The 25131-nt window shown below is 40.5% G+C and overlaps 1 protein-coding gene across 1 annotated transcript; it reads right to left on the bottom strand.

Annotated features, from left to right (window-relative positions):
- Positions 1-362: 362 nt before the first annotated feature.
- Positions 363-23859, bottom strand: LOC117257204 (inter-alpha-trypsin inhibitor heavy chain H3). The gene is made up of 22 exons (XM_078167417.1): positions 22740-23859; positions 18668-18703; positions 18508-18531; positions 17249-17406; positions 17062-17166; positions 16821-16983; positions 13975-14085; positions 13737-13865; positions 12822-12938; positions 10941-11109; positions 9046-9171; positions 8458-8639; positions 8169-8354; positions 6610-6749; positions 6298-6458; positions 6023-6052; positions 5764-5925; positions 3041-3154; positions 2745-2946; positions 2054-2229; positions 1838-1949; positions 363-1734 (listed from the first exon to the last, which is right to left on the bottom strand). Exons 1-22 carry the CDS (start codon positions 22845-22847, stop codon positions 1593-1595), a joined length of 2853 nt encoding a protein of 950 aa, XP_078023543.1. The 5' UTR covers positions 22848-23859; the 3' UTR covers positions 363-1592.
- Positions 23860-25131: the final 1272 nt, after the last annotated feature.

Raw genomic sequence — 25131 nt, 5'->3', positions numbered from 1 at the left:
TAATGGTGAGGAAATGAAGCACCAGCTGGGCCGCTCCAATATCCCAGAATGATTTCACAGTGTACCAGCTACAATCTTAGCTTCACCTCCCATGCCGAGTCTCTCATGTCCCTCCAAGAGGCCACACCTGGTAACGTCCGTGGCTCTGACAGAGAGGCTGGAGCTCAGCAAGAGAAGCAGGACAGCGTGATCAGGCTGAGTGCCGCCTGCCCTCAAGCCGTGAGTCTCCAGCTATTAGGCCTCAAGCAAGCCGACTCTGGCCATCATGAAGCACTGCTCTGACTTCAGATTAAAACGTTTTCTAGTTATACTGAATCAATTTATTTATTATGCCTAAAATCTATATCAATCAAACACAAACATGGTGTAAATGTGGATTTATTGTAATCACACACAGAACCAAGGTCAAAACAGTTATTGCTGAAGAGCCAAGTACACTCAATATCTTAATTTCTAACCTTAAAAATGTTTTCAAAAAGGTGGCTAGATTGAAATGGTTGTGTTGGCTTCACGTTTGAATCTTAATACATCAATGACAATAATAATTTAATCAGTGTGCATTTCTTTATTAATAAAATCACAAGAAGCACATCCACAGGATGATTTTTGTCTCCCAGTCAGAGCCTAGTTAGAGCCCTAGCGAGAGTCAAGGACCTACAGTATGTGGGTGGGTTTTTGCACACACACCAGTGTAGAGGTTCCCTCTTTTTGTTGCACAGTCCGTATATGCCAACTGGTTATTGTTCACCTCTTCTTGAGGAGGTGAAGGGGCAGTCATTTTGTGAATCAAAGTGATGACAAAGCATATTGTGAGGCAAGACATAATTGTTGTTGGCCAGGGTCACACCCATCTTATCTTAAAGTGAACCCTAAGTCCGAATACATCAAATTTTAACACCCCAAAATGCCTTAAAGGAATACTTCTGCCCCCAATAATTTGTGCATCAATTAAGCTAGTTTTTAAAAATTGTTAAGAAAACATTGTATTTCTCACATGCTTCCACTGAACAAAGAATCCGAAAACTGAGAAAATTTTTGATTAAAACTGAACTGACAGTGAAAGTTACCCCTGCTCTCTTCAACACCAGACTTGGGGGTTAAGTATTCCTTTATTAATGAGGTATATCCAGTGTAAATCCTTCACTGACAGGAGGCAAATATTTTTACAGCAAAATATTAGTTTGAGTGCAAAGAAATGAAAAGAAGTTAATTTGGTGTGTGGAGTATGCAGCATAGAAGAATATATAATTGTAAGACAGCGTAAACTTAGAAAGCTTTACCAACCATACTATTTATGTGGTCAGTAAATCTATCCAGACTATTTAAAACACACTTTAACCTGCATTCCAACTTTTACTAGTCTCACATACTGTCAGTAACACTGTCATTTTACTAAGTAATGTCCAGTTGTGAGTTTTGAAATCATAAATTGATATTCTGTGTTGCAGATATATAAAAATGTATATAGTGTTTGTTTCAGCATGTGTGTAATGTTTGAATGAAGATACATTGTGACTCTCTATAATCTGCGATCTCTCACCTTAGTAATGTGGCCCCAGTGCACTGCTACTGAGGTTTTGCATTTTCAGAATTTAAAAATTAGATATAAAAAGCCCCGACACAACGTAGTCTGAAGCTCTTCCATCGATGAGGCCTTTCCCTTCATTGTCAACAAACCAGCAGGGAATACTTTCCCCATTCTTCACATCCCTGCTGAAATCCTTCTGCCAGTGCCTGTAGATGAGAGGGGAATAAACTAAGAGGTGTTATAAAAGAAATGCTCTTACTTTGCATGAATCACTGTATGTGTGGTTAAACATTAGGAGGAATTGTTCACCTGGTCACGTTGAGTATTTGTCCCTTCACATACATGGTTGCGTCTAATTTCTCCTGGACCACACCTGGACGCAGGTCTGTCACCTCAAACCCGACGCCATGGTAGAACTGACCTGGAGAAAATATGTTTTGATTTATTCAAAATTAGGAATCGGCAAACATACAATAGCTATGCATCCAAAGCACGATGATATAAAACTTTCTCGCAGCTCCCTACCTAGCAGACCATGAACTGAAGCAGACAAGTGGCGGCTGTCCAGGGTGTAGAAACCCAGGTAGTCTTGTTGGTCGTGGCGTCTCTTCCAAACCTTTGTGTGTTTAATGACTGTAAATTTAACCGAGTGCCTCAGCGTCACTGTCAGGCTGCAGTTCTTAGTCAACTTCAAGTCCATGCTGCAGGAGAGACAAAAAAAAAGTTCTAAGTTGACTAACAGCTGACAGCAAAGTCATGATTGTTTCGTTTCTTTGTCATTCACGGAGCCGGTGAAGATGTGCTTTTAGTGATCCTTTATTTCACCAGGAATACCCTTGAAATCAAAATCCTTTCCCTAGGGAGCCGAGACTGCACACCAGTTACAGTTTAAATAGAAATAAAAACACAGAAGACAGGAAATAATCATCAAATACACAAGGAAGAGACTAACTCAGGTGCAAAACAGTTGCATTTCTCAGTTACCTGGACTTCTAACCACAGACTGTATAAAAAATAATCGCTGTAGCTGTCATGACATCATACACTGGTTTGTAGACTCCCATTTTGAGGCTTTGAGTTTGGCATTTTAACTTGACATGATTAAAATGACAAACTAGCTGTGATATACATATAAAAATCATGCTATAATTTAAGTTTAAAACATGTGTTATTGTCCAGTGACGTTATATAATGTTTGCAAAGCAGTGTTACTTACTTGGTTTCTTTGATAGAGGCTGCATCAGACCACAGCAGCTTGACCTGCCTGCCATTGTGGAAAACTGAGATGTCCTGAGTGCTCACCTCCAGCCTCACCCCCAGCTTCTGGTGGATGATACCAAAACGGCCAAAGTAGGTGTTGATGTTACCATCTGGAACTACTTTCTTTTTCCCAATAATTTTGCCGTTCACCACAAAGCCTGAAAATAATGACAGTTTTGAGTTAAAAAAAAAAAAAAAAAGACACTTGTGCTCTGATTTTAAAACAACTGAGTGAGTAAACTCAGGGCTGACCTGATTTTGGGTCCCTCACCAGGTTGAAAACGGTTCCTGGTTTATCGTTGATGTTGAAGCACAGAGCGTCGTTTCTGTCTGGCAGTTCTATCATGAAATGAGGATCTCCGTCCACTGCACAAGCATCATTACACAGCATCATGTCAGACAGAAAGCATATATCAGTGGTTCCCAACCTGTTTCCTCAGGGGACTCCTTTTCTATCATTGAGTAAACTGACGACCCCTTACTAAGTGACATATTTTATGGATATTTAATATTATATTCGATGCATAAAAACAACAGCACAGAACAACAGTTAAACTGCACAATTATCCAGAACAGGCAGTAACTGCAGAAAGTTTGTGTAAAACAAGTGATTTGGAAGAATTTTGATCAAATTATTTCTGGTGGCTCTTGTGTCAGAGATAAGTTTTCCTAATATTTTTAGGATTTCTTTTACACAATTCTCAGTCTGTATTATGTATTTTTATTTTATTTTTTTAAATCATGTGTACTTAATGGGCTTCTTTTTCTTTTACAAAGTCAGTTCTGCTTCTCCAGCTCTTTGGTTGTTTTAGCAGCGTACTTTTCTAATGCAGGACAAGGCTGTTTAACAGAGAGTGAAGGCTCTGTGAATATAGCTTGTGTTCAGGGGCTGTATTCACAAAGCCTCCCATTACTAAGAGTTGCTTTTAGTGACAAAAATTATAAATAAAAATTTGACATTTTCTAAGAATTTCCCCTTAAAGTTAAGACAAAGTTCACAAAACATCTAAGCCCCTTAAAAAGCTCCTTAAAGAGGACTTTTAAGAGGCTTGAGAGTTTCTTAAGAAGAGAAGAAAATGGCAGAAAAACAAAGAGGTGGGAGAAATATTCTCCAAACACTGGATGACAGTGAGTAAATGAAATGCTACAGATTAGATGCTGCAGGGATAATATGTGTGGTCGATCTCATTAGAGATGCACTCACATTTCCCACCCAACACAACAACAATATAACATCAAAAATAATATGATCACAACACTAAGATATTTGGGAAAAAATGTGCTTTCACAGTCAGCAGTTCATCTCTTTTTTTTGGGTGTCCACACCTGGCAGGCTCACACAGGGGCGTGTCAATCATATCTGTTAAAAGAATGTATCACACCTAGCAACGTGGTCAACCACACCTCCTCACTAAGATAAAAGTTTCTGTCCCTCTCTTGCTCAGAGTTGCTCTGAGAACTTTCCTTAATCACTCCAAAGCTAGGACTTCTTACTTTAAGTTTTTAGGCCAAGTTAGGAGCTCTCTGGGAATTTTCTCAGAATGTTTGTGGTCTTCATGTACCCATAATTATCCTGTGAGATTTTTTAAAGTTTATACCTTAAATAATATTCTGAACTTTATTAGTCAAGTCATATGAATTTTTAATCATCACCCCCAGTTTCCACATTTAAATAAACTAAACAGTACGTGGTCATTAAAAAAGTCGAGTTTTATTTACACCTTATAAATCTCACTGACATTAACATTTTGTGTCATTCAGTAAAAAGCGTCCTAAAAGAACAACAATGACGAGCAGGGCTCTGATATCATAATATAGTCCGTTAGCTCCTAAGGGCTCTGAATAGAAAACAAAAGTACTGTTGTTAAGGAGACAGTCCCAAACAGAGCAAAGGTGTCTATAAGCAAGGCACAAAGCTACCATTCAGAGGAGAGACAAACTTTTTCCAAGTCAAAATAACTGGAAGCTACAGTAGCCTGCCAGAAAATGCTAAAATGTGCACATATGACTCCAAACAACCTTTTCAGGAACAAAGTGAACAAATGCCGACAGGAACTATTTTGGTAACACTTTACTTGAAGGTATCTACATAAGAATGACATGACACTGTCATAACTATGACATGACACGGTCATGAACCTGTTATGAACATTATGTACATGTCATTATGACTGCTGTCATTAAGTGTCATTCGGTTTTTGTAATGACAAGTTGACATTGTTTGGGTTGTCTTGATTATGACAACTTGACATTAATCAAAGTGACATTACCATAAGTTGTCTTTGTCATAACAAGTTGACATTAAATTTGTTTGGGATGTCCTTATAATGACAACTTGACATTAAGCAGGATGACATTACCAGAAGATGTCTTTATATTAATGTCAATTTGTCACAATAAGGACATCCCAAACAAATTTAATGTCAACTTGTCATGACAAAGACAACTTCTGGTAATGTCACTTTGATTAATGTCAAGTTGTCATAATCAAGACAACCCAAATGACAGCAGTCAAACGTTTATAACATGTACATAATGTTCATGACAAGTTCATGACAGTGTCATGTCACCCTTATGTAGATACCTTCAAGTAAAGTGTTAGCACAGTTTCTCATCCAGTGGGAACATGAGGAAGTTAGCCATTTGTAGAGCCAATGGAAATTGTAATTGATTTAAACCCATATGTAATTAACATCAAATTAGTGGTTGGAAAAACTTAAGGTAATCAGAAAAGTGTTAAAGACATATCACCACTACCTTTACCATACAGTAAATGTTAGAAACAAAACAAATAAACATTTATGACAGGGACGGTAGGGATAGGTCGCTACCACGTTTTGATCTGGTCCTACAAAGCAATAAAAACTTTTAATAGAAGATTTAGGTAAAAGTGACAGGAACATTGAAAGTATAAATATAAATGAAAAGGTATAGAAGTATGTAATAGCTGAAGTACTGCTGTATGAAAATGTTACCATCTGAATGGCTACGAGAACTGCTACCACGGGAGCTGCTACCACGGGAGCTGCTACCACGGGAGCTGCTACCACGGGAGCTGCTACCACGGGCACTGCTACCACTGGAACTGACATGATGGGGACTGCCTTGCCAAGATGATTTGGAATGAATGGTACTTCCTTTCAAAAAAAAATAAATAAAAGCATACTTTCGTAAATTTGTTCAGCCCAACATGAGATTAATGTGACATAATTAAGTTAAAAGAGTTTGTCCTACCACCGTGTCTCTCTTCTTTCTGACGCTGGTCTGTGGAAAAAGGCAGTATTAGAAAACACACAACAAAAAGTTCATTGGATGTCATTTGCATGTTCTGCTAGCACATACTAATACAACGGGTTTCTAATAATGTAACAATACGCTATAAATCTGGGGAAAAAAGAACATTCAGGTTTACTAGTGATTTTAGCAGATCACTTTTTTTCTATTCTCACAGATAATAAAATAAAGAAATCAGATGCTAACTAATTAAATATGCTTTTTTTCCCCTTTACCCTCAGTCAGTTTATCAGCGATGAGAGGGCTGTCTGTTCCGTCCTCAGTTTCAGGTTTTGTGACCACCATAGAGGTGAGAGGGGTGACAAAGTTATATCGCAGGGATATCTCCAGGGCCTTGGCTGTGGCGTTGTCTTTCTCCTGCTGAGTACCGATTTCACTGAAAGATTAAGAAAGAGCGGATTATTTCACAGTTTAATAATGATATTTGATGCACATTTTGAATAATTTGAATCACTTTCTGTCATAGTTCATAGAGAAGCTTGCTTCAAATCTTGGTGCAGGTACAGCTAAAACTAACAGACTCAAACCTGTTCTCCATTAGCTGCTGGATAGTGAGGTAGGCCCACAGACGCTCTGAGAAATTCCCAAAGATGTACTCCTGTCCTGGGTAGATCACGTCCAGGTTTATTGCATTGGCATTTCCCTGCACCTGGAAGTCCTCTTTAGGCTGGACAAAGAGGAGAGATTAAATAATAGATATAACTGACAGGAGAGGACATCAATAGTTTTCAAGGGCCTAGTCTAGCCTTGTGTTGAGTAACCAAAGTTTTAAGAGACTGGAAAGGGTTATTATTGCAGTAAAATAGATTCAAATGGACAGATGGACAGAGAGAGAGAGATGGACATTTCAAATGCAGTTTGAATAGCAAAAATCTGTTCAGTCACTGCAGAGATATCAATGTCTAAAGTCAAGAAAATGGTCCTGCCCAAAAATATGACATCATAGGTCTCAAAGAGTATAACATCAGTAGGCTGTACGCTGTAGGAAGATGACTTTCACATGTTGACCTGTATGGATGCATTCAGCATTTAATGAAAGGGCAAAAACACTGCAGAGAAAATAAACCCTTTAACCCTATGAAACCTGAGTAAATTGGTTTGATTTCTTTCAAAAACATGGGAAGAAGGCAGTGAGCAATGTAACTAGAAATGATCCAAAATTAACAGAAAATTACTAAAAAGTTACAAGAAAAGTAGCTGAAAATTTGCAAGAAAAGAAATTAAAAAAATCAATAAACAAGGAAATGACCTGAAAAAAGGGCTAAAAATTGAAAATACATGCATATATGTATTCCATAACATTTGTTTGAATATATCATTCTAATAATCATAAATGTAGTTTTCTGGACCTCATTCATTCATTTTCTGTAACCGCTTACTATACTGGTTTTCTCTTTCCAGAAATCTTGACTTGGTTACTCATGATAATCCACAGACCTTGTTGTGAGCAGTTTCACGTAGGAACTACTTTCTTCTTTGCACCACAAGCCGAATGCCATCTAGTACTATCATATTTGAGAGAGAGGGCAGACATTTCTACAGCTGATATCTCCAACACTCAGCAACTCACACCAAAACAGTCTAGACTGATAAATAGCACTACAGGGAAGACAAAATATATGTATCTTTAAATTTGGAGTGAGGAAAATCAATAGTTTTGCAGGTACTGGGTCATAAACCATTATGAATATTTGACAAACTGAAGTTTTGACCAGATGATAAAGATAAAAATCGCTGATGTCAGTAGACTTATCCTGTGGGGACCGTGTGTACAAATTTACATGACAATCCACCCCAAGTGCTGTTGGTGGACTGACCATCCCAAAAAATGTAAAAGTAAAATAGGAACATAATGGCATAGCGATTTGATCCCAACTAAGGCCATAAGGACAGGAAAAAAAGTACCTCTCATACTGCTAAAGTAAAAATAAATACCTGGTCTACAACACTCTACCTTGGTTCAGTCCACTTATAATATTGCTCTAAGCATTCAATATTCAGTCTGCAAGTGCACATACTGTCAATTTACTGTTAATACTAGTGTTTTATTCATGCTTTAAGTGAAATGTTTCTGTTCATTTCTCACCCCCTGGCCGAACACTTCCACCATGAAATTGTCCAGGGCATTGTCCATCAGCCGGCCGGCCACCACGATCTCTGAGCCGTTAAAAAACTGGCTGTAGTGGTTTTTGGTCAAGAGGACTACAGCATTGTCGGGATAACGCAGGTCCACCTCCAGGAGCAGAGGGCTGGACACCTCCTCATAGAAACCCTGGAACAAAGACACTTTCCTAAATATTCTCAGAGGTTCAAACAAATATCCCCAAACTTCCATGAACATTGTTTGCTGTAAATCCGTTTATATTTCTTTTTACCTGAAGTTGAACAGCTGCATCTGAACCCTCAAAAATCCTGCGGGCCAGCCCTTTGTTTTGTCTGGCCATCACATCCAGGAAGGAGTAATCCACATCATTCCCAAATCCAAGACAGAACATTGTCATCTTCCCCCCAATAGCAGAGCGTGCATTCATCTGAATCTTTTGGAGGTTGGACTCCCCTACATGCAAACAGGCACACACGTGTTTTATATGAGCACGCAGTGAAAGCCTTGCTGCTCCAACAGGACAGTTAATCAACTTCTAAGATTTTTCTGGAGCTTGTCAACCTTTTGAAAACTTTGAATTCTGTTGTGAATCAAGCTGTCGCATTTACAGAACTGGAGGGTATTCAGCAAACTAGATGTTACTCAAGAGTGAGTATTTATTCACAGACAATAAAAGGATCTTTCCTGACAAACAGCTGTGTGAGAAAGAAAGAAACCAATAAGGACAAATCCATTTTGACTACTTTGTGACACAACTACTTACCAAAATGTCATCACAGATTGGTGGCTACATGTCAGGCTTGTTTTAAGCTGCTGTAATCTACATATAATAATAATCTTCCAAATTAATCCAGCTCACCACTGTTTGGCATCCCATCAGTCAGTAAAATGATCATATCCGCACTCCTCTCCGGAAGGTTCTTCCTTTCTCTTTCTCCCCGCAGCATGCTCACTGCCCTCAGTACAGCGTCATTGATATTGGTGGCTGAAAGGCAATAATACAATGAGCATATTAATGTGAGCATTTCTTGAGATACTCTATCATAGAGGAAATAGGGTAACAATTCCTAAATATGTTCTATGAAGGAATAGTATGGCATTTTTGGGGAATACCCTTTTATTTTTTTGCCTTCTTGCTGAGCATTAGATGAGAAGGTCCATACCGCTCTCATTTCTATCTACTAAATATGAAGCTTATCTTAGCATCACTAAAGCTTAGAAATGAAAATGTTGTGTCTTCTTTGTCTAATCTGAACTGTAAAAATGACAATTTGCAGTTTTATGTGGTGTTATGAGTCTCTGCACGCTCCCTGGTACTTCCTTGTTTTAAGAACCTGCTTTAAAGGTGGAATCTGCAATTCTGGAGAAAGATAATTGATATTTGAACTCGGCACACAAACAAGTACACCCCTCCCATCACTGCTCCTTCAGAAGCTTCAGTAATATCTGCAATGTTATTTATGTTTCTCTACTGTCATGGTGTACCTCCATTCCTTGTGGGCGAGGACATGGAACAGCAAAAGTAGACAGCATGTTGTGTGGCTTGGTTCAGCACACACACAGAATGGACAGCTAGCAGACTGTGAATTAGACAAAAAACTGTACTGGATCAGAACTGCAGACTGCACCTTTAATTGCCTGTTAGCTGCTCTGCTTTCATTATTAACCAAAAATGTATGTTTAGTTCATAAGGCAGTGCAGAGGAGTATTTCATATAAGGATTGAACTGAAGTCTTCTGACTCTCTTGACTCTTGTTCAACAAATTGTAAAATGTAGATATCTTATTGGATTCCTAGTCATTTGAATTAGATAGCGCACAAAAAAATCATTTCTGCAAACCATGAATATGTTACATTTGCACATTTCTAAAGTGAGAGAGCATATAAGCTGACTTTTTCATTGGGAGGTGGAGGGCATGGTGAATGGCTTGACACCTAGCAAAACCCACATATTCTCACTCCGACCTCGTCACATGACATTTGGTCATGGACTTTCCACGTCCATATACGACGTGCAAGGTACCCTGGGTGTGTTGGTTGTTGATATTCTGGGCCACAGTGTCAAGTTCTGCCTGTTACATTCATCGTCTTCTTTCAAAATTCACTTCTGTTTTCAGAGGAAATTGGTTCAGCACTGCAAATTGAGTATTTTTTTTTTTTTTTTGCTTCAACAACAAACACACATGGTTTGGTTTAGGCAACAAAAGCACGTGGTTAGGTTCAGGAAAAAGAACAGTGTTTAGATTTAAAATCTTGCGATGCGAACAGCCTTCCCAACCCCCACTTTCTTCCTTGTCCAGCTGCGTTTTCCCCTTACACCACTGGGTGCCGCTAAACTATAATGGTAACCTGCCACGTATCATGCCGACGTTCAAAGACGCCTTTATTTGTTGGTTTCTGATGCCGCAAGTCACTGTACGAGCACCAGATTTTGACGACTTTGGAGTGAGAGCGAGATCGTGTGACACATGTCATGCAGCATACAACAGTTCGAGACCAACAGACAAAAACACTGGTTGTTTTTTAGTGAGGCCTTAGCTGCTTTTCCAGCAGCGAATGTGCCACCAAAAGTGGGTGTTTTTAGCAGCTTGTCACTGTGTGTCCAGCAACCCTGATCTTTTTTCAAAACAGGATCTTTTCACAACCAAGTGGGGTTTTCGCCTAAACTTAAACACATGTCAACCACATATTATTGGTTTGCAGTAACGTACGATGCAAGAATTTTTTCTAGTGATTGGGTTGTTTTCCTCTTACATCCACTGTCTCTTAGTTTCTTGATGTAGGCGATGGCTGCAGTCACATTTCCCTTTGTTGCTTTGGTGAGAGAATCCTTCCAGGTGATAATGTCATTATCAAACAAGATGAAAGCAAAGTGGTCCTCCTCGTGGAGGTCTTTCAGAATGGCGACCAGTGCATCCCGGGTCTGCAAAGGATTCCAAATCCACATATGAATATGCACATACAGTGATGCAGAATAGAGCTTACCTACAGTACAGGCCAAAAGTTTGGACACACCTTCTCATTCAATGCGTTTTCTTTATTTTCATGACTATTTACATTGTAGATTCTCACTGAAGGCATCAAAACTATGAATGAACACATGTGGAGTTATGTACTTAACAAAAAAAGGTGAAATAACTGAAAACATGTTTTATATTCTAGTTTCTTCAAAATAGCCACCCTTTGCTCTGATTACTGCTTTGCACACTCTTGGCATTCTCTCCATGAGCTTCAAGAGGTAGTCACCTGAAATGGTTTTCCAACAGTCTTGAAGGAGTTCCCAGAGGTGTTTAGCACTTGTTGGCCCCTTTGCCTTCACTCTGCTGTCCAGCTCACCCCAAACCATCTCGATTGGGTTCAGGTCTGGTGACTGTGGAGGCCAGGTCATCTGCCGCAGCACTCCATCACTCTCCTTCTTGGTCAAATAGCCCTTACACAGCCTGGAGGTGTGTTTGGGGTCATTGTCCTGTTGAAAAATAAATGATCGTCCAACTAAATGCAAACCGGATGGGATGGCATGTCGCTGCAGGATGCTGTGGTAGCCATGCTGGTTCAGTGTGCCTTCAATTTTGAATAAATCCCCAACAGTGTCACCAGCAAAACACCCCCACACCATCACACCTCCTCCTCCATGCTTCACAGTGGGAACCAGGCATGTGGAATCCATCCGTTCACCTTTTCTGCGTCTCACAAAGACACGGCGGTTGGAACCAAAGATCTCAAATTTGGGTCATCAGACCAAAGCACAGATTTCCACTGGTCTAATGTCCATTCCTTGTGTTTCTTGGCCCAAACAAATCTCTTCTGCTTGTTGCCTCTCCTTAGCAGTGGTTTCCTAGCAGCTATTTGACCATGAAGGCCTGATTGGCGCAGTCTCCTCTTAACAGTTGTTCTAGAGATGGGTCTGCTGCTAGAACTCTGTGTGGCATTCATCTGGTCTCTGATCTGAGCTGCTGTTAACTTGCCATTTCTGAGGCTGGTGACTCGGATGAACTTATCCTCAGAAGCAGAGGTGACTCTTGGTCTTCCTTTCCTGGGTCGGTCCTCATGTGTGCCAGTTTCGTTGTAGCGCTTGATGGTTTTTGCGACTCCACTTGGGGACACATTTAAAGTTTTTGCAATTTTCCGGACTGACTGACCTTCATTTCTTAAAGTAATGATGGCCACTGGTTTTTCTTTAGTTAGCTGATTGGTTCTTGCCATAATATGAATTTTAACAGTTGTCCAATAGGGCTGTCGGCTGTGTATTAACCTGACTTCTGCACAACACAACTGATGGTCCCAACCCCATTGATAAAGCAAGAAATTCCACTAATTAACCCTGATAAGGCACACCTGTGAAGTGGAAACCATTTCAGGTGACTACCTCTTGAAGCTCATGGAGAGAATGCCAAGAGTGTGCAAAGCAGTAATCAGAGCAAAGGGTGGCTATTTTGAAGAAACTAGAATATAAAACATGTTTTCAGTTATTTCACCTTTTTTTGTTAAGTACATAACTCCACATGTGTTCATTCATAGTTTTGATGCCTTCAGTGAGAATCTACAATGTAAATAGTCATGAAAATAAAGAAAATGCATTGAATGAGAAGGTGTGTCCAAACTTTTGGCCTGTACTGTACGTACAAGGTATTTTACCTGTTCAATCTTTCTTCCACTCATTGATCCGCTCCTGTCAATCACAAACACCACGTTCTTTGGGACTCTGCCCAGATCAGGTGGAGCAAAAAAGTGCACAAAGTATCCGTTTACAATCTGAAGGGAAAGACAACATTTAATTAAGACTAATGTGAAAAAATATAACAAAAGTGAACAGCTATGCTCACCTTCAAATGGCTGGGCAAGTAAAACTAACATCAGAAGTAAAGTACAATTTTACAGCTTAAAGTTTTATTCAACACTGCTGTGAGCTATTTCCAAGCAAATACATTTTGGCATTGCACATTTCTGCAAACCATGCAAGTTATTATATGGTGTGACTTTACATTTCAACAATGCTGTGGTGAACACGTGGTGACTTTGAGACACAACAACTTCGTTATGGTCAAGAAAAGATCATGTTTTGGTTTAAGATACTCAACTAAATACTTTACTAAATATCTCATTTAAAAAAATCTTTCAGGCGACTATCTCAACCAAAACAGCAGAAATGTCTTGGTTAAAAGACAACTGCTGGTTTTTGGGCCTTAACGGCTGCTGGTAACGGTTTTGTTTGTTGTCGCTGATCTTGAACAGTGGTCTGCAGTGATTTGCAGCTTGGCAGGGTTCTCCAGATGATAAAAGAAAAATCAGTGTATACATTACGTCACTTTAGAAATGTTGATGTGATACATATGAAACATACAAAGATGTAATGTATTTGTGGTTTGCAGAAAGGTACAATGGTAACATTTACGTCTGGTGAACAGGCTGTTCCAAGAGCCAATCTGATTTAGGAATACCTGTGAAAAGAGGCACTGCGCCTGCAGGTGAATCTCAAAATATTGTCCTTACAGTAACATAAGTGAGTCGCATGTGTTATGTGTTGCTGCAAAGTCTTTGTGTGCCGCTGACCTGAACTTCCCCTAGGTTCTTTTTTCGGTTCACATCGTACTTGATGATGAAATCTCCATCAATTATGGTGCTTTCACATCCTGGGCATTTCCTCTGCTGCTCCAGTGTTGGTGAAAAAGAGATGTGTGCCTGGAAGACATTACAGTCTTTATTTCTGGACAAATCATTTATGCCTACAAAAAATATCATGAAGTTAATAAAAGTCTATAAACAGAAAGATAGATATCTTTCTGTTTACCTTTGTGTCTGTGACGGTTTTCTCCACCAGGGGGAGAAGCTCATTGGAAAGGAAAGTTGCAGTGGCCTCAACAAAAGCAATACCCTCAGGCTCATAGATGTTTGCCGCAATCTGTGTCCACACACACACACACACACACGCACACACACACACACACACACACACACACACACACAGGGATCAAGTGTAGATTATTGTGACGTGCAGTCTCTTAATGTGAAAACAGAAATTCCTCACACTTTACAGGACAATCAGTTTTCCAGCTTCTCTTATCCAGCATGTCATTATTAAAGGTACACCATGCAGAAATTGTCAGTTACTATTTGCAAACACACTCACCAACAAAAGTAAAAGTGAAAACCAATGCCAGATCACTCTTCTGATGTTTTGCCTTGCTATATGCGTATCTTAGCACTGTGTCCGCAGTTTCTGTAGCTTCCTCTCAGATGTGTGCTGCTTATGGTCTGGTACCTAGTTGCTACCTTTTATAAAGTCCCATCCTCACCTGCATACTGTGCACAGGAACGTCCCGAAAAGAGCAAAATAAAACTGTTATGACCCTGGGTCATTTATTGGTGATTCTGCTGTTTTGTTGTTCCTCCCTCCTCCCTGGCTGCTGACTGGTGCTTGGAGATTGATGGAGCTGGTATAAAATGACCACTGCTTGAGCTGTTCTTCCTCTTCTCTTGGCCCTACCAAAGAGCATGGATACCAAGAGGCAAAGCTCAATAGAACACCCCATAGCAACAGACTCGCCCATGGTTTTGTCCTACCGCCGTCATTTTGGACTGTCAGCAGACCGCAGCAGACCCGCTTGCATACAAAACACACAGACAAACTGAAGTATATCGCTATTAATTATGCTTACAATGCTACTCACCTCGTGATAGCTTGGCCACAGCTGCTTTTTCACATTTTTGTAAAGCAAAATATAGACTTAAAAAAAAAAAAAAAAGAAAAACGGCCTAGATGGCATCTCTACATAGCCTATTACATCAGCTTATGAGAAGATTAACTTAATTACTCCTTCAAAATCACCCCATAAGCCAATCTACCAAAAAATAAACAAAACAAAACAAAACAATATTTTAACTAGAAACACATTAATGGCGATGTCACATAGTCAGGAATAAAGATTTATTTACAGTTTGTACAGTAAGGGGACAGTAATAATAATAATAATAATAATAATATAGGCTATTTTAATATGATATATTTTAATTATTTTATTATTTTAAATCACACACACACACACACACATATATATATATATATATATATATATATATATATATATATATATATATGTGTGTGTGTGTGTGTGTGTGTGTGGTACCTTCCCTCCAAAACTGGCATATTAAATTGATATTAAAACACTTTAAAACTTACACCTCAGGAGTTCTTACCTGTCGGGATCCTTCGGGAAACGGTGGAAGGCCAGGTGCGGGCTGTTCCACTGATAGTTGTTGCAGTTAATTGCACTACACTGTTTTCTTTTACTTTTTTTCTCCTCTCTCCTTGACATCTTGCATGTTGTCTGGGCGCAACAGTCCAAGCTCAACAGTCCAAAATGGCGGTAGCGCCCCTAGTGGCTGTTGGCAAAAATTTAACGGAGCTTCGCCTCTTGGTATCCATGCTCTTTGGCCCTACTCCCAACTGCACCATGCTTTGTTGTAGCTACTGTGTTAAATTTGAGTCAGTCTTGATATCAGTCCAGCAGTCGTAGCGTAGGGGTGGGTAGCCCCTTTTGTTTAATCCTTTTTCTCCTGTTTATTTATAGGGAGTCAGATGAGAGACCTGTATTTTCATTTTCTTTACTTTTGGGTAGGTAAGTTAGTTTTAGTGGGGAAAGAGGGGAGCATCTTTTCATGTTATGTATCGGTTCCCCTAGGCCGGTTGTAACAAAACTAAAATATGAAAATAAAGGAGATATAGATTAATTTTAGGAGCTGATGGTTTAATTGCTGAAGAAGACCGCAGGAGACTTTAGCGTTTAATTAAGGCATACATAGCATAACACAGTGTATGCCATCCAAAGATTTTGAAGCTGTCCTGTTAATGTCTGCAGTCTCAGATCAACACAGCCCTCCAACACTTGAAGCAGCAGCAGCCCCAGCAACCCCTCAACAGCAACTGTATACCCCATCAGCTAGTTATGCTGTAAGTTATGTCATCATAAGGTGTTTTAAAGTCTTGTTCCATGTGCCCCTTTTTAACTTTCAGCACCTGCCCCTCCAAAGGTCTCTGCACAGCCCTGCTACATGTTCCCAATAAAGGTTATTCTTACCAATCTGTAGGTGTGAGAAGATTCTGTTGGTTACTGGTTCTAAACAGCTACCTAGCTTGCCCTAAATCAAGTGGCCTGTCCTTCTGGACATGCACAACACATATCTGAGTTGAGACAGAAAGTCTGCCACGGTCTGGGGCATAGAGCAACCTTTCTTCCTCTCAGCTTGGTTACTACAGAAACAGAGCCCGCCAGCGTCCCTTTATCAGGACAGCTGTACTCCCTCTGACACAGTTAGAAGACAGTGAATGAGCTATGGCTGCAACTGAAGCAGCAGAGCATGACCTCAAGGCTTCGTCTAGGCTCGCTGCGGACCTGACCTTAAGCACAACTGTCTCATTTTGCTTTCTGCTGACCGAGAAAGAAGGCTCCAATACTGTAAACTCTGACAACAGGCAGAGGGCAAAGTCTGTGCAAATAAATACACTGCCACCCTCTTCTAGTGGGTCATAAGTGATGACTCACAGGGATTATTCTTGTACGAGTCTATACAGTATTTGTTCAGAAAGTCCTGCATAGAATACCTGTCAGAAAAATAAAAGAGTAGAGCGTGTCCAACCTGAAACTCCTGCACCGGTTGCTGGGGATTAACTCGGGTCAGAATCTCATACTGGCCCAGTTTCCTCTGAAGGAGCTCCTCGTAGGTCAGAATGAAAGTCACGTTGCTTTTGGCTGCAATGTTGACAGACACTGAAAACTTCTCCATCTTCCTTCCAGATGCCCTGCAATGATGAGCATGCATGTTAATATGCAGTTGCATGGGTTTAACGCATACTGTAACATTTTCCACCCCAACCTACTTGACCAGTCCAGCAGTCTGTCCAGAGGAAACAGCCTTCTCATACTGTTTCTTAGCTTTCTCTTTCTCCTTCACCTCCCCAACATACACCTGACCATCAATTTCCCTGTGAGGCACAAAGACGAGTGTCAAAGATTAAGACAGTGGCGATCTGTGTTCACTGTCAAAAGTACTGAGTTTTGACTGACATGCTAAAGTTGGTGATGAAGGCAGTCTTGGGCAGCTCCACTTCAAAGAAGATTTCCTTGGAGAAGTTTGCTTTGTTCAAAGCCTTGGAGGTCATGACGGTGTGTGCAAAACGAGACGTCACAGTGCAGTCCACTTTCACACTGTACACCTCCACCATCTGAAAGAATGGACAGTGTCATGTTCTTCCTCCAGCCACCTTCCCGCTTTCCCAAACCCATTTACTGTCATTCTCTTACCGTCCACCAGATGCCTCCAGACTATTTTCCACCTTCCCTCATGTGTCCTGCAGTAACCCCTTTCCCTCCAGTCCCAGTTACCCCACCTGTCCCTTGTCAGTCCTGCAGTATCTCACTGGCCCATTTCCACTCATTCCCTTTCAGGTCATTGAACTTACAATGTTGCTCTGTAACTTTGAGCCATTACTTTCAACCATACATTGTAAGCTGAAGCCTGTACCTGTCTTCCCCATTCTTATTTCCCATGGACCCTCATTTATTTATGTTCAGACTTGCCCCCAATACCAGTGAGCCTTTGTGGGTTTTTTTTTTTTTTTTTGCCAATAAATCACTAATCAATTCATGTCTGCCTGTCTATCTGTGTTTGGGCTCTTCTCCCCTTGTTGCTGGAATTCAGACTTTGAACACAAAGAGGAAAATCTGGCATGCTTGTTAAGTAAAGTCTCTCTAAAAGGCCTCAGTATCATGAGAAAAGCTCACAAAAAGCTAACACATCATAGTATAGCAAGAGCAGTAGCCGAGAGAACTGGAAGCTCATTGTTATCTCTCTACTGAATTGTGGATCAGAGATCACGAGAAATGTCCCCACATTATTCATGTCACAAAACTGAGTGAGGTCACTGTTGTGTAAATGCGATGCAAAATGAAACTTTTAGAGAAAGTAATAAAACACAGATGGACAAATCACTTCCAGCATGTTTACCGTCTCCAGCAAAGCAGAGAGAAGAGAAATGGATGCAAATGGACACCGCAGGGAGGAAAGCGGAACAAGAGACATCTGGAGGCAATGAGGTTTATAGAAAATGTGGACTTCATTTTGCCAACAGTAACAATACCACTACTGCGAGATAGAAGCTGCCAGTCATCCTGACCATGGTCCTGTGTGCACTGAATTATTACATCCAGGTTTCACAATTAATTTCCCAATGATGCATTAATGTATGAATGCCTTGATGTAAGGAAAGGCCATGTCTCTGTTTTGAGTTTAGAATTTTATGTGAATATCAAAATCGTTTGCTTACATCTGCAGAGTTTGTGCTTCTTTTCTGTAAAAGACAGAGAGACAAAGATGTATAGTTTCTTTTCAAAACCCAAATAATTTGAGTTTTATACCAGGGTGATATGAACATTAAACAGCATAGTGCTTTATACTTTTGTTAGTAAGTATTTTAAGCTCAGTACCTTTATTGACCTGGGGCCCATAGCTGGTTGGATCTCCTGGAACAACACACAGTATGAGTGCATGGTTGTTGAGAAAGGAGTATCAGGATTTGAGAAAGATATGCACAAATGAATGACCACTTGCCATCACTAAAGCAATACTTCACCCACATAATGACCATTTGCATATCAATTAGTCATCCAGTGTTACCTTGAATTTGTGAAGAAAACTTTTTCTTGCACACCTTCACGTTGAACGGAGAATCCAAAAAAAGGCAAACATTCCTCATGAACTGAAGTAAAGGTGGACTGCATTAAACAACAGCAAAACTTTATCAAAACATCCATTATTCATCCAGTCGTATGCTCATTACTTACCAAACACGTACTTTTGCTCAAACATTAACGGCTCAGTGTGTAGGATTTAGGGGCATCTAGTGGCAGAAATAGTATATTATATTCATAACTATGTTTTCATTAGTTTATAATCACCTGAAAATAGCATTGATTGTGTTTTCGATACCTTAGAATGAGCTGTTTATATCTACATACAGAGAGGGTCCTCTTTCATGGAGCCCTCCATATTGTTCTACAGTAGCCCAGACAGACAAATCAAGCACTGGCTCTAGATAGGGCTATTTGTGTGTGTTTTTTGTCAGCCACTGCAGTTCCACTACATGCTTGGCACACAAGAGAAGTTTCAGTCCTGCAACCTTACGGCTAGACAGTGTTTGGCTTGTTACTCTGAAAAGGTGAAAGATTACTCATTACTCTTTTCAAAACTAATAATATTACTTGGCTCATTACTCCCGGCTAACAGTAATTTGTCACAATACTCATTAGGTACACCCTTTAAAATTGGTAATCGCGTATCTCCCCAAAATTCAGATGTGTGCCTCAAGGTGAATGTCAGGGTAACAGCCGGTAAGTGTAGCTAGGGCTAGATAGCTGCTTTTTTACCCGGGGGGGTTTTCTGTTACCTGTGAGCAGTATTTTCCCAGGACTGATGGAGCATCATTTCATCCACCACATATCCAGCCACAAGCTTCATCACTGCTTTGTAGCCTAGATTAAAGTCCAGTTTTGGCTGTTTAGCCAGTGTAAGGCTGGACCCAACCTCTGCAGCTGCGGATGGCTCACCTTTGGTAGGGTGTATTTCCTGGAGGTTCACGTTGTTGTGTTACCGGTCAAAGTAGCTGAGGTGTTTCAGACCGGAGGTTTGAGGACTTTTAGTTCAACTACCTGCAGCAACAGTGTTCTTTTTATCTTTCCTCCTGACAAAACCAAAGTAATGGGAATATTTTCAGCTGCTACGGTGTTTCCAACTAGATTGCTGCCTGTGCAGCACGACGATTACTAAAATGATTCCGCTGATGTGATGTATGTCAAGTCAGTAGTGATGTGATAACAAAAGGAACATTGTAACAAGTTGATTGGTTTTGGAGTAACACGTTCCAAGTAACACCTTACTGCCCAACACTCCCCCTATATGACTCTAAATCCTGCACACTGGACCTTTAAGATTTAAAACAGGTCAGTACAAACAGTCTCATGCACAGCTGAGTCACGTACCTGGGCGTGCCTGCCTGCGTTGAAACTGTGTTCACGTGTCGCTTATCGGCACAAGCTCAGGCACGCTCAGGGCGCACTACTAGAAGCTGGAAGTGTTTTATATTGTCACATTTTAGCAAAAATGCATGTGTTTGGAAAGAAATGAATATATGACTGGCTAAATGAGACTTTGATTATACTGCACGCGCTGTGTGAGAGTTCGTAAGAGTTTGGATGTTTTGATGTAGTTTTGGTCAAATGCGGTCCCCAATGACTTCAGTTCACCCAGAATGTTCGCCTTTTTGGGACTCTTTGTTCAACACAGTTTTCCTCATGAATTCAACATAACATGGAGGGAGTAACTGATATAAAAATAGTCATTTTTTGGGCGAAGTATTCTTTAAACTTTACATTTCCTGAATGGACTGGTGCAGTGCCTGCATCACTGCAGAAGACACACCAGACTGGTTTGATGTGGCTTATTGTGTTATTGTTGGACTTACATGCAAAATGGTGAATCCATTACAATGTTCTGATTTACAATTGTCTGATTCTCAGACAAACAGCTTGAGACTTTTAGATTTGAGTCAGGCCTTTTAGTCCCATACACTGTGTCATTTTGTCCTGTGCTTGACAAAATTTCAAATTTGTAGAAATCTTTAGTTGTTGACCCAAAACGGTGGTGCCAGATCACATTGTGAGACCAGGCCCCAGGAAAGCCACTCAGCCTTGCAGCAAATTTTTCCCAGTGGACTCTTGCAGTATTGCAACGAAAAAATCCCCTTTGATCCAAAAAACATTTCCCCCATAGGCCACCACTGTAAAAGAGACATTGATGAAACAGTTGACAGGACACCTTCAACCGCAAACAAGGTCAATTATGAATCGTTCTGTTCTTAATTTTTGATCCATGGAGGTTTCATATTTGTAAAAATTTCCTCAAGCCAAGTAAAACAATGTAAAAGTCTGTGACTCCATCACAATGTAAAGTCTATGAGCTGAGTGGAAACTCGTGGGCGGGGAAAGTGAAAGTAGAAATCTTTCTTGTTGTCGGCATCAGGCGAGCAACTCCACTGGAATGAATAGGCGCCGTCTTGAGGTCCAGTATCTAGTTATTATCAAAATCTATGTGTGAGACATGTCACCAATAGCCAGCATCAGAATTTAGGACCAAACTCTCACAATGAGCGTCCCTGGCCATTGTCACTGTGTGTCCCACTCTGATGGCCCTCATCAACGCTAGTCAGCTTTTTTCCCGCTGATTCAACAAGTTGAATCGGCATCTGCAACTGTGGAGTCTGTCAGTGAGTGAAATCACTCTGATTGGCAGTTTAGCTCAGCACATGAGAAGCGAAATGGAAGTGAGGAAAGTAAACAGTTCTTTCAACACTGGATTGTGTTGTTAATGTGCTAACTGGCTAATTCGCATCAAGACGGTACTCCGGTTTCCCTTTCCGAATACAGACAACCGCCTCCCACTGTTGTCGAGAGTTATTTCTTCTGACACAAGTGCAGAAAGTACATGCTGGTTGGCCGTGCAATTTGTTTATGTGCAACTTTTTTGTCTGAGACATGGCAACGTCAGGCGACACAGCAGGGGGCTGTTGTCACGTCTAGTTCACTGAAATTGGTTGATGTTATTTCGTAACTGTTAATAGGTTAGATAAAACAATTTGTACTAGGGCAAGTAAAAAACAAAAACGTTGAACCCTGATGTAAAAATGGCTCAAATGGATGATGAGAGTTGATGAGGTTTCATAATTTCTTGCATATTTTTGTGCTACACCCAGGAATTCATTGCACATTAGAAATTCTTAAAAACTGATAAAGTCTGGCACAGATTACAACCAAGATTTTTAGCCCATGCAATGAACCCGCAAGATCACTGTCAATGTACAGTGCACAGGGGCCTTTAGTGACAAGAAATAGGTCTTAAGACTTGACTTGAAAGGACCCTGCTTTGAAAGGACAACATTCAAATATCATTTAAATGTTCAGCATTCTGAGATCTGAAAGACTCGAATCTTGACTTGCAATTTGCTGATGGTGCTATCGCATTAAAGGTTTCTTTTCAACAGTTATTACCAAGGAAAAGTAGCATCACATCCCCAAATATTGGATTAGAAATGCAAAACATATTGCGATATGACTGTTTTTTTCAACAGTTGTGAAGGAGATTCATTTCAGCTGTCAGCTGGCTTTGGTGTTTCCAGAAATGACTGAATCTGCTGCTTTGGCATGTGTTTATTAGATTTTCTGTGAAGCTGTTTTATTTTTTTTTTGCACAGTCTTGGTAATTATGCCCTCTAAACAGATATTCTTTTCTTCTTTTTACCAGGAAATCACTTTTGCTGCTGCCAGACATGCAACACACACCACTTCCTGCGTGCCTGGGGATTTTGCATGGGATAGATCAACTCTTACAGGCTTCTATAAACAGTGTATGGGCAGGTTAAAAATTAAGTGCAAGCTAACCATAGAAAATAACAGAGCAGACATTTGTTTACATGCAAATGTTGCACATGGAGCTTATTTGAAATACCTGTGCCGGAGCATCTCTGCGAGAAACGACCAGAGCTTCCCGGGCCTGAGCTGGAAGCCAGATGCAGACACAAATCCACAACAGCAGGACTCTCCACACTGCAGGCATGGCTGGGAAGTCAAAGAGCCTCTGTCCCGGTATGGCTCAAAACAAATGTGAGGGGAATTTGAGGCATGTGGGGATCTAGTCTTCCCAAGAGTTTTACTCCACCCACACTCTGTGCTGCAGGAGGAGGGACCCTCTGCCTCTGCCACTAAGTTTGCGTGAGTCAGTGTGCGTTGTTTCCTGTAAATACATCGGCATGTGTGGGAAGATTTCATCAACTTAGAATTACGCTCTTCCTGTCAAGACTTGTTTATCCACAGGTTGATATTGGGTGAACCTCTGTGTGTATGCGTGTGTACGTGCGTGTGTGTGTGTGTTTACCATGTGGGCTTACTGCACGCTTTAAGCTCACCTAAATTATGCTGAGATGTGAATGAGGTTGATTATACCATCACAAAGTGTAAACCAACAGCTAAGCCTTACATGAATTACTTTTAATTGCCGATGTCTCGTGCAGTCAAACAACAATTTCAGTTGTTTGGGTACACAGAGGATTTTTCCTGTTTGACCATGAAGAAATGTTTCACCAATTTGTCACCACTAAGGTAAAATTTATTTGGTATCATGTGTGTGTGAGTCCTACATCAGACCTCACATGAAGTGTAACAGAGCTTTTCATCAGCGTTGTACTGCTTGGAGACAGTCTGGATCCTGTTCTACATCCTGTCAGCTCCTGACATATCAGCAAACATTTAACAAGGCAACAGATAGCATCTTCTCGTAAATATATCATTATGAAAATATTGTGGGTTGCACAGGGCAGCAGCCACAGTAAAATCAGACTATCAGCGTTTACGTAGGTTACTTAGTGGCTTTGCAATAAGCTTCTGCCACCGGTGCCTAAATTTTGTGGAAATCTGCTTTACGGCAGGAAACAAGTCACGAGCACAATGGCAGACGGACAAAGTTTGGAGACAAGTGAAAAACAGCCTAGCAAAAGAAAACGAGCTCCTCTGTCTGAGGAGGCAAAGAAGAGCAAAAAGGAGAGTGATAAAAGAAGAGGAAAAACAAGAGTAAACCTCAGTCAGGCGTTCAAGAGATGGAGGGAACTCTGTGACCAAAGAGGCTTCAAAACCCATGTCCAGCTAGCTTTCTTTCTAATGGATCAGTAAGTAACACGGCTAAATGTTAGCTAGCCGAGAGAGGACTGTACTGTACTGGCTGCTAGTTCATTCCTAGCTGGTCAGCATCGCAAATCGCCACAACCAGGGACCGGGTAGCGAGTGTTGGTCGGCTGACATCCTCGTTGCATTGTAACATTCCTCGTCTACGGCAGCCCTCGGAGAGTGATACCCCCCTCCCTTCCTTCTGTTCTCTTCTCATGGAGGCAGCTATCGACGGACATCGCCCAGCTAAGTTACGCCCAGCTAAGTGAACACTGAACTTTGTTTCCCATTCAATTTGAGCTCCAACTGGCCACATCGTTTCCATACGGTACCGTTTATTCTAGAATCGGGACTGTTTACATGTGCATATTGGTATAATTCCACTGTGTCTACTGTTGTTTGTACTGATACTGGACATATTGGTATAATTTACTGTGAGTTGTTTGTACTGGTACTGTGCATTCTGGTATACTTATTTGCGTTACTATTTGTTTTTTTTCTTCAGATAAATCTGATAATTGTTGCTCGGTCTCTTTACTCATTTATTTAGTATAGTGTCCACACCTTCTCATTCTACATATACATAGAGGTATACTGGTGGCTTTACAGCCTACATTTCTTTTGTCTCTGATCCCCACGGTCAATTTGGTCGTTGCGACAGTGCGACGCAACACCACTGACGTTAGGTGGCGCTGAGCAACCTAGAAGATAACATCGCCCTGGTTCCTTTGACAAAAAGCCAATGGGATTTTTCCATTTTTGGATTATTGCAGAAAATAAGATCAGTGGCAAACAAAAGTTTACGATATTTACACGTTTTGTTCAGCAAGATAATCTTCACAAATGAACACCACTTTTTTGAAACATTAATGCAGTTACGTTCAATGATGTTCTGTAGTCTTATTTAGCTTCAGAAGCTTCAGAATTCAGGAATGGGGTATTTCCTGGTGTTTTTTTATGCAGTAAAACAAAGTCTCTCAAGCTTGTCTTAACCACAAACCTAATGAAAGGCATCTAACCAAAAACCCATTCAAAAAACCCATTGACTTAGAGACGAGGGTTTTAGAACTCATCCCTGCAGCACTACACTAGGCACTGTCAAAAGTGTTTTCAGAAAAAGGAGGAATAACCAAACTAAACAGCATTATCTGTTGTAAATGAAACACTAAAATAAAGCTATT

The sequence above is a fragment of the Epinephelus lanceolatus genome, chromosome 1 (assembly GCF_041903045.1).
Source record: "Epinephelus lanceolatus isolate andai-2023 chromosome 1, ASM4190304v1, whole genome shotgun sequence".
Lineage (NCBI taxonomy): Eukaryota > Metazoa > Chordata > Actinopteri > Perciformes > Serranidae > Epinephelus > Epinephelus lanceolatus.
The sequence above is the reverse complement of the archived record's forward strand: the minus strand, read 5'-3'. Positions and strand labels throughout refer to the sequence as shown.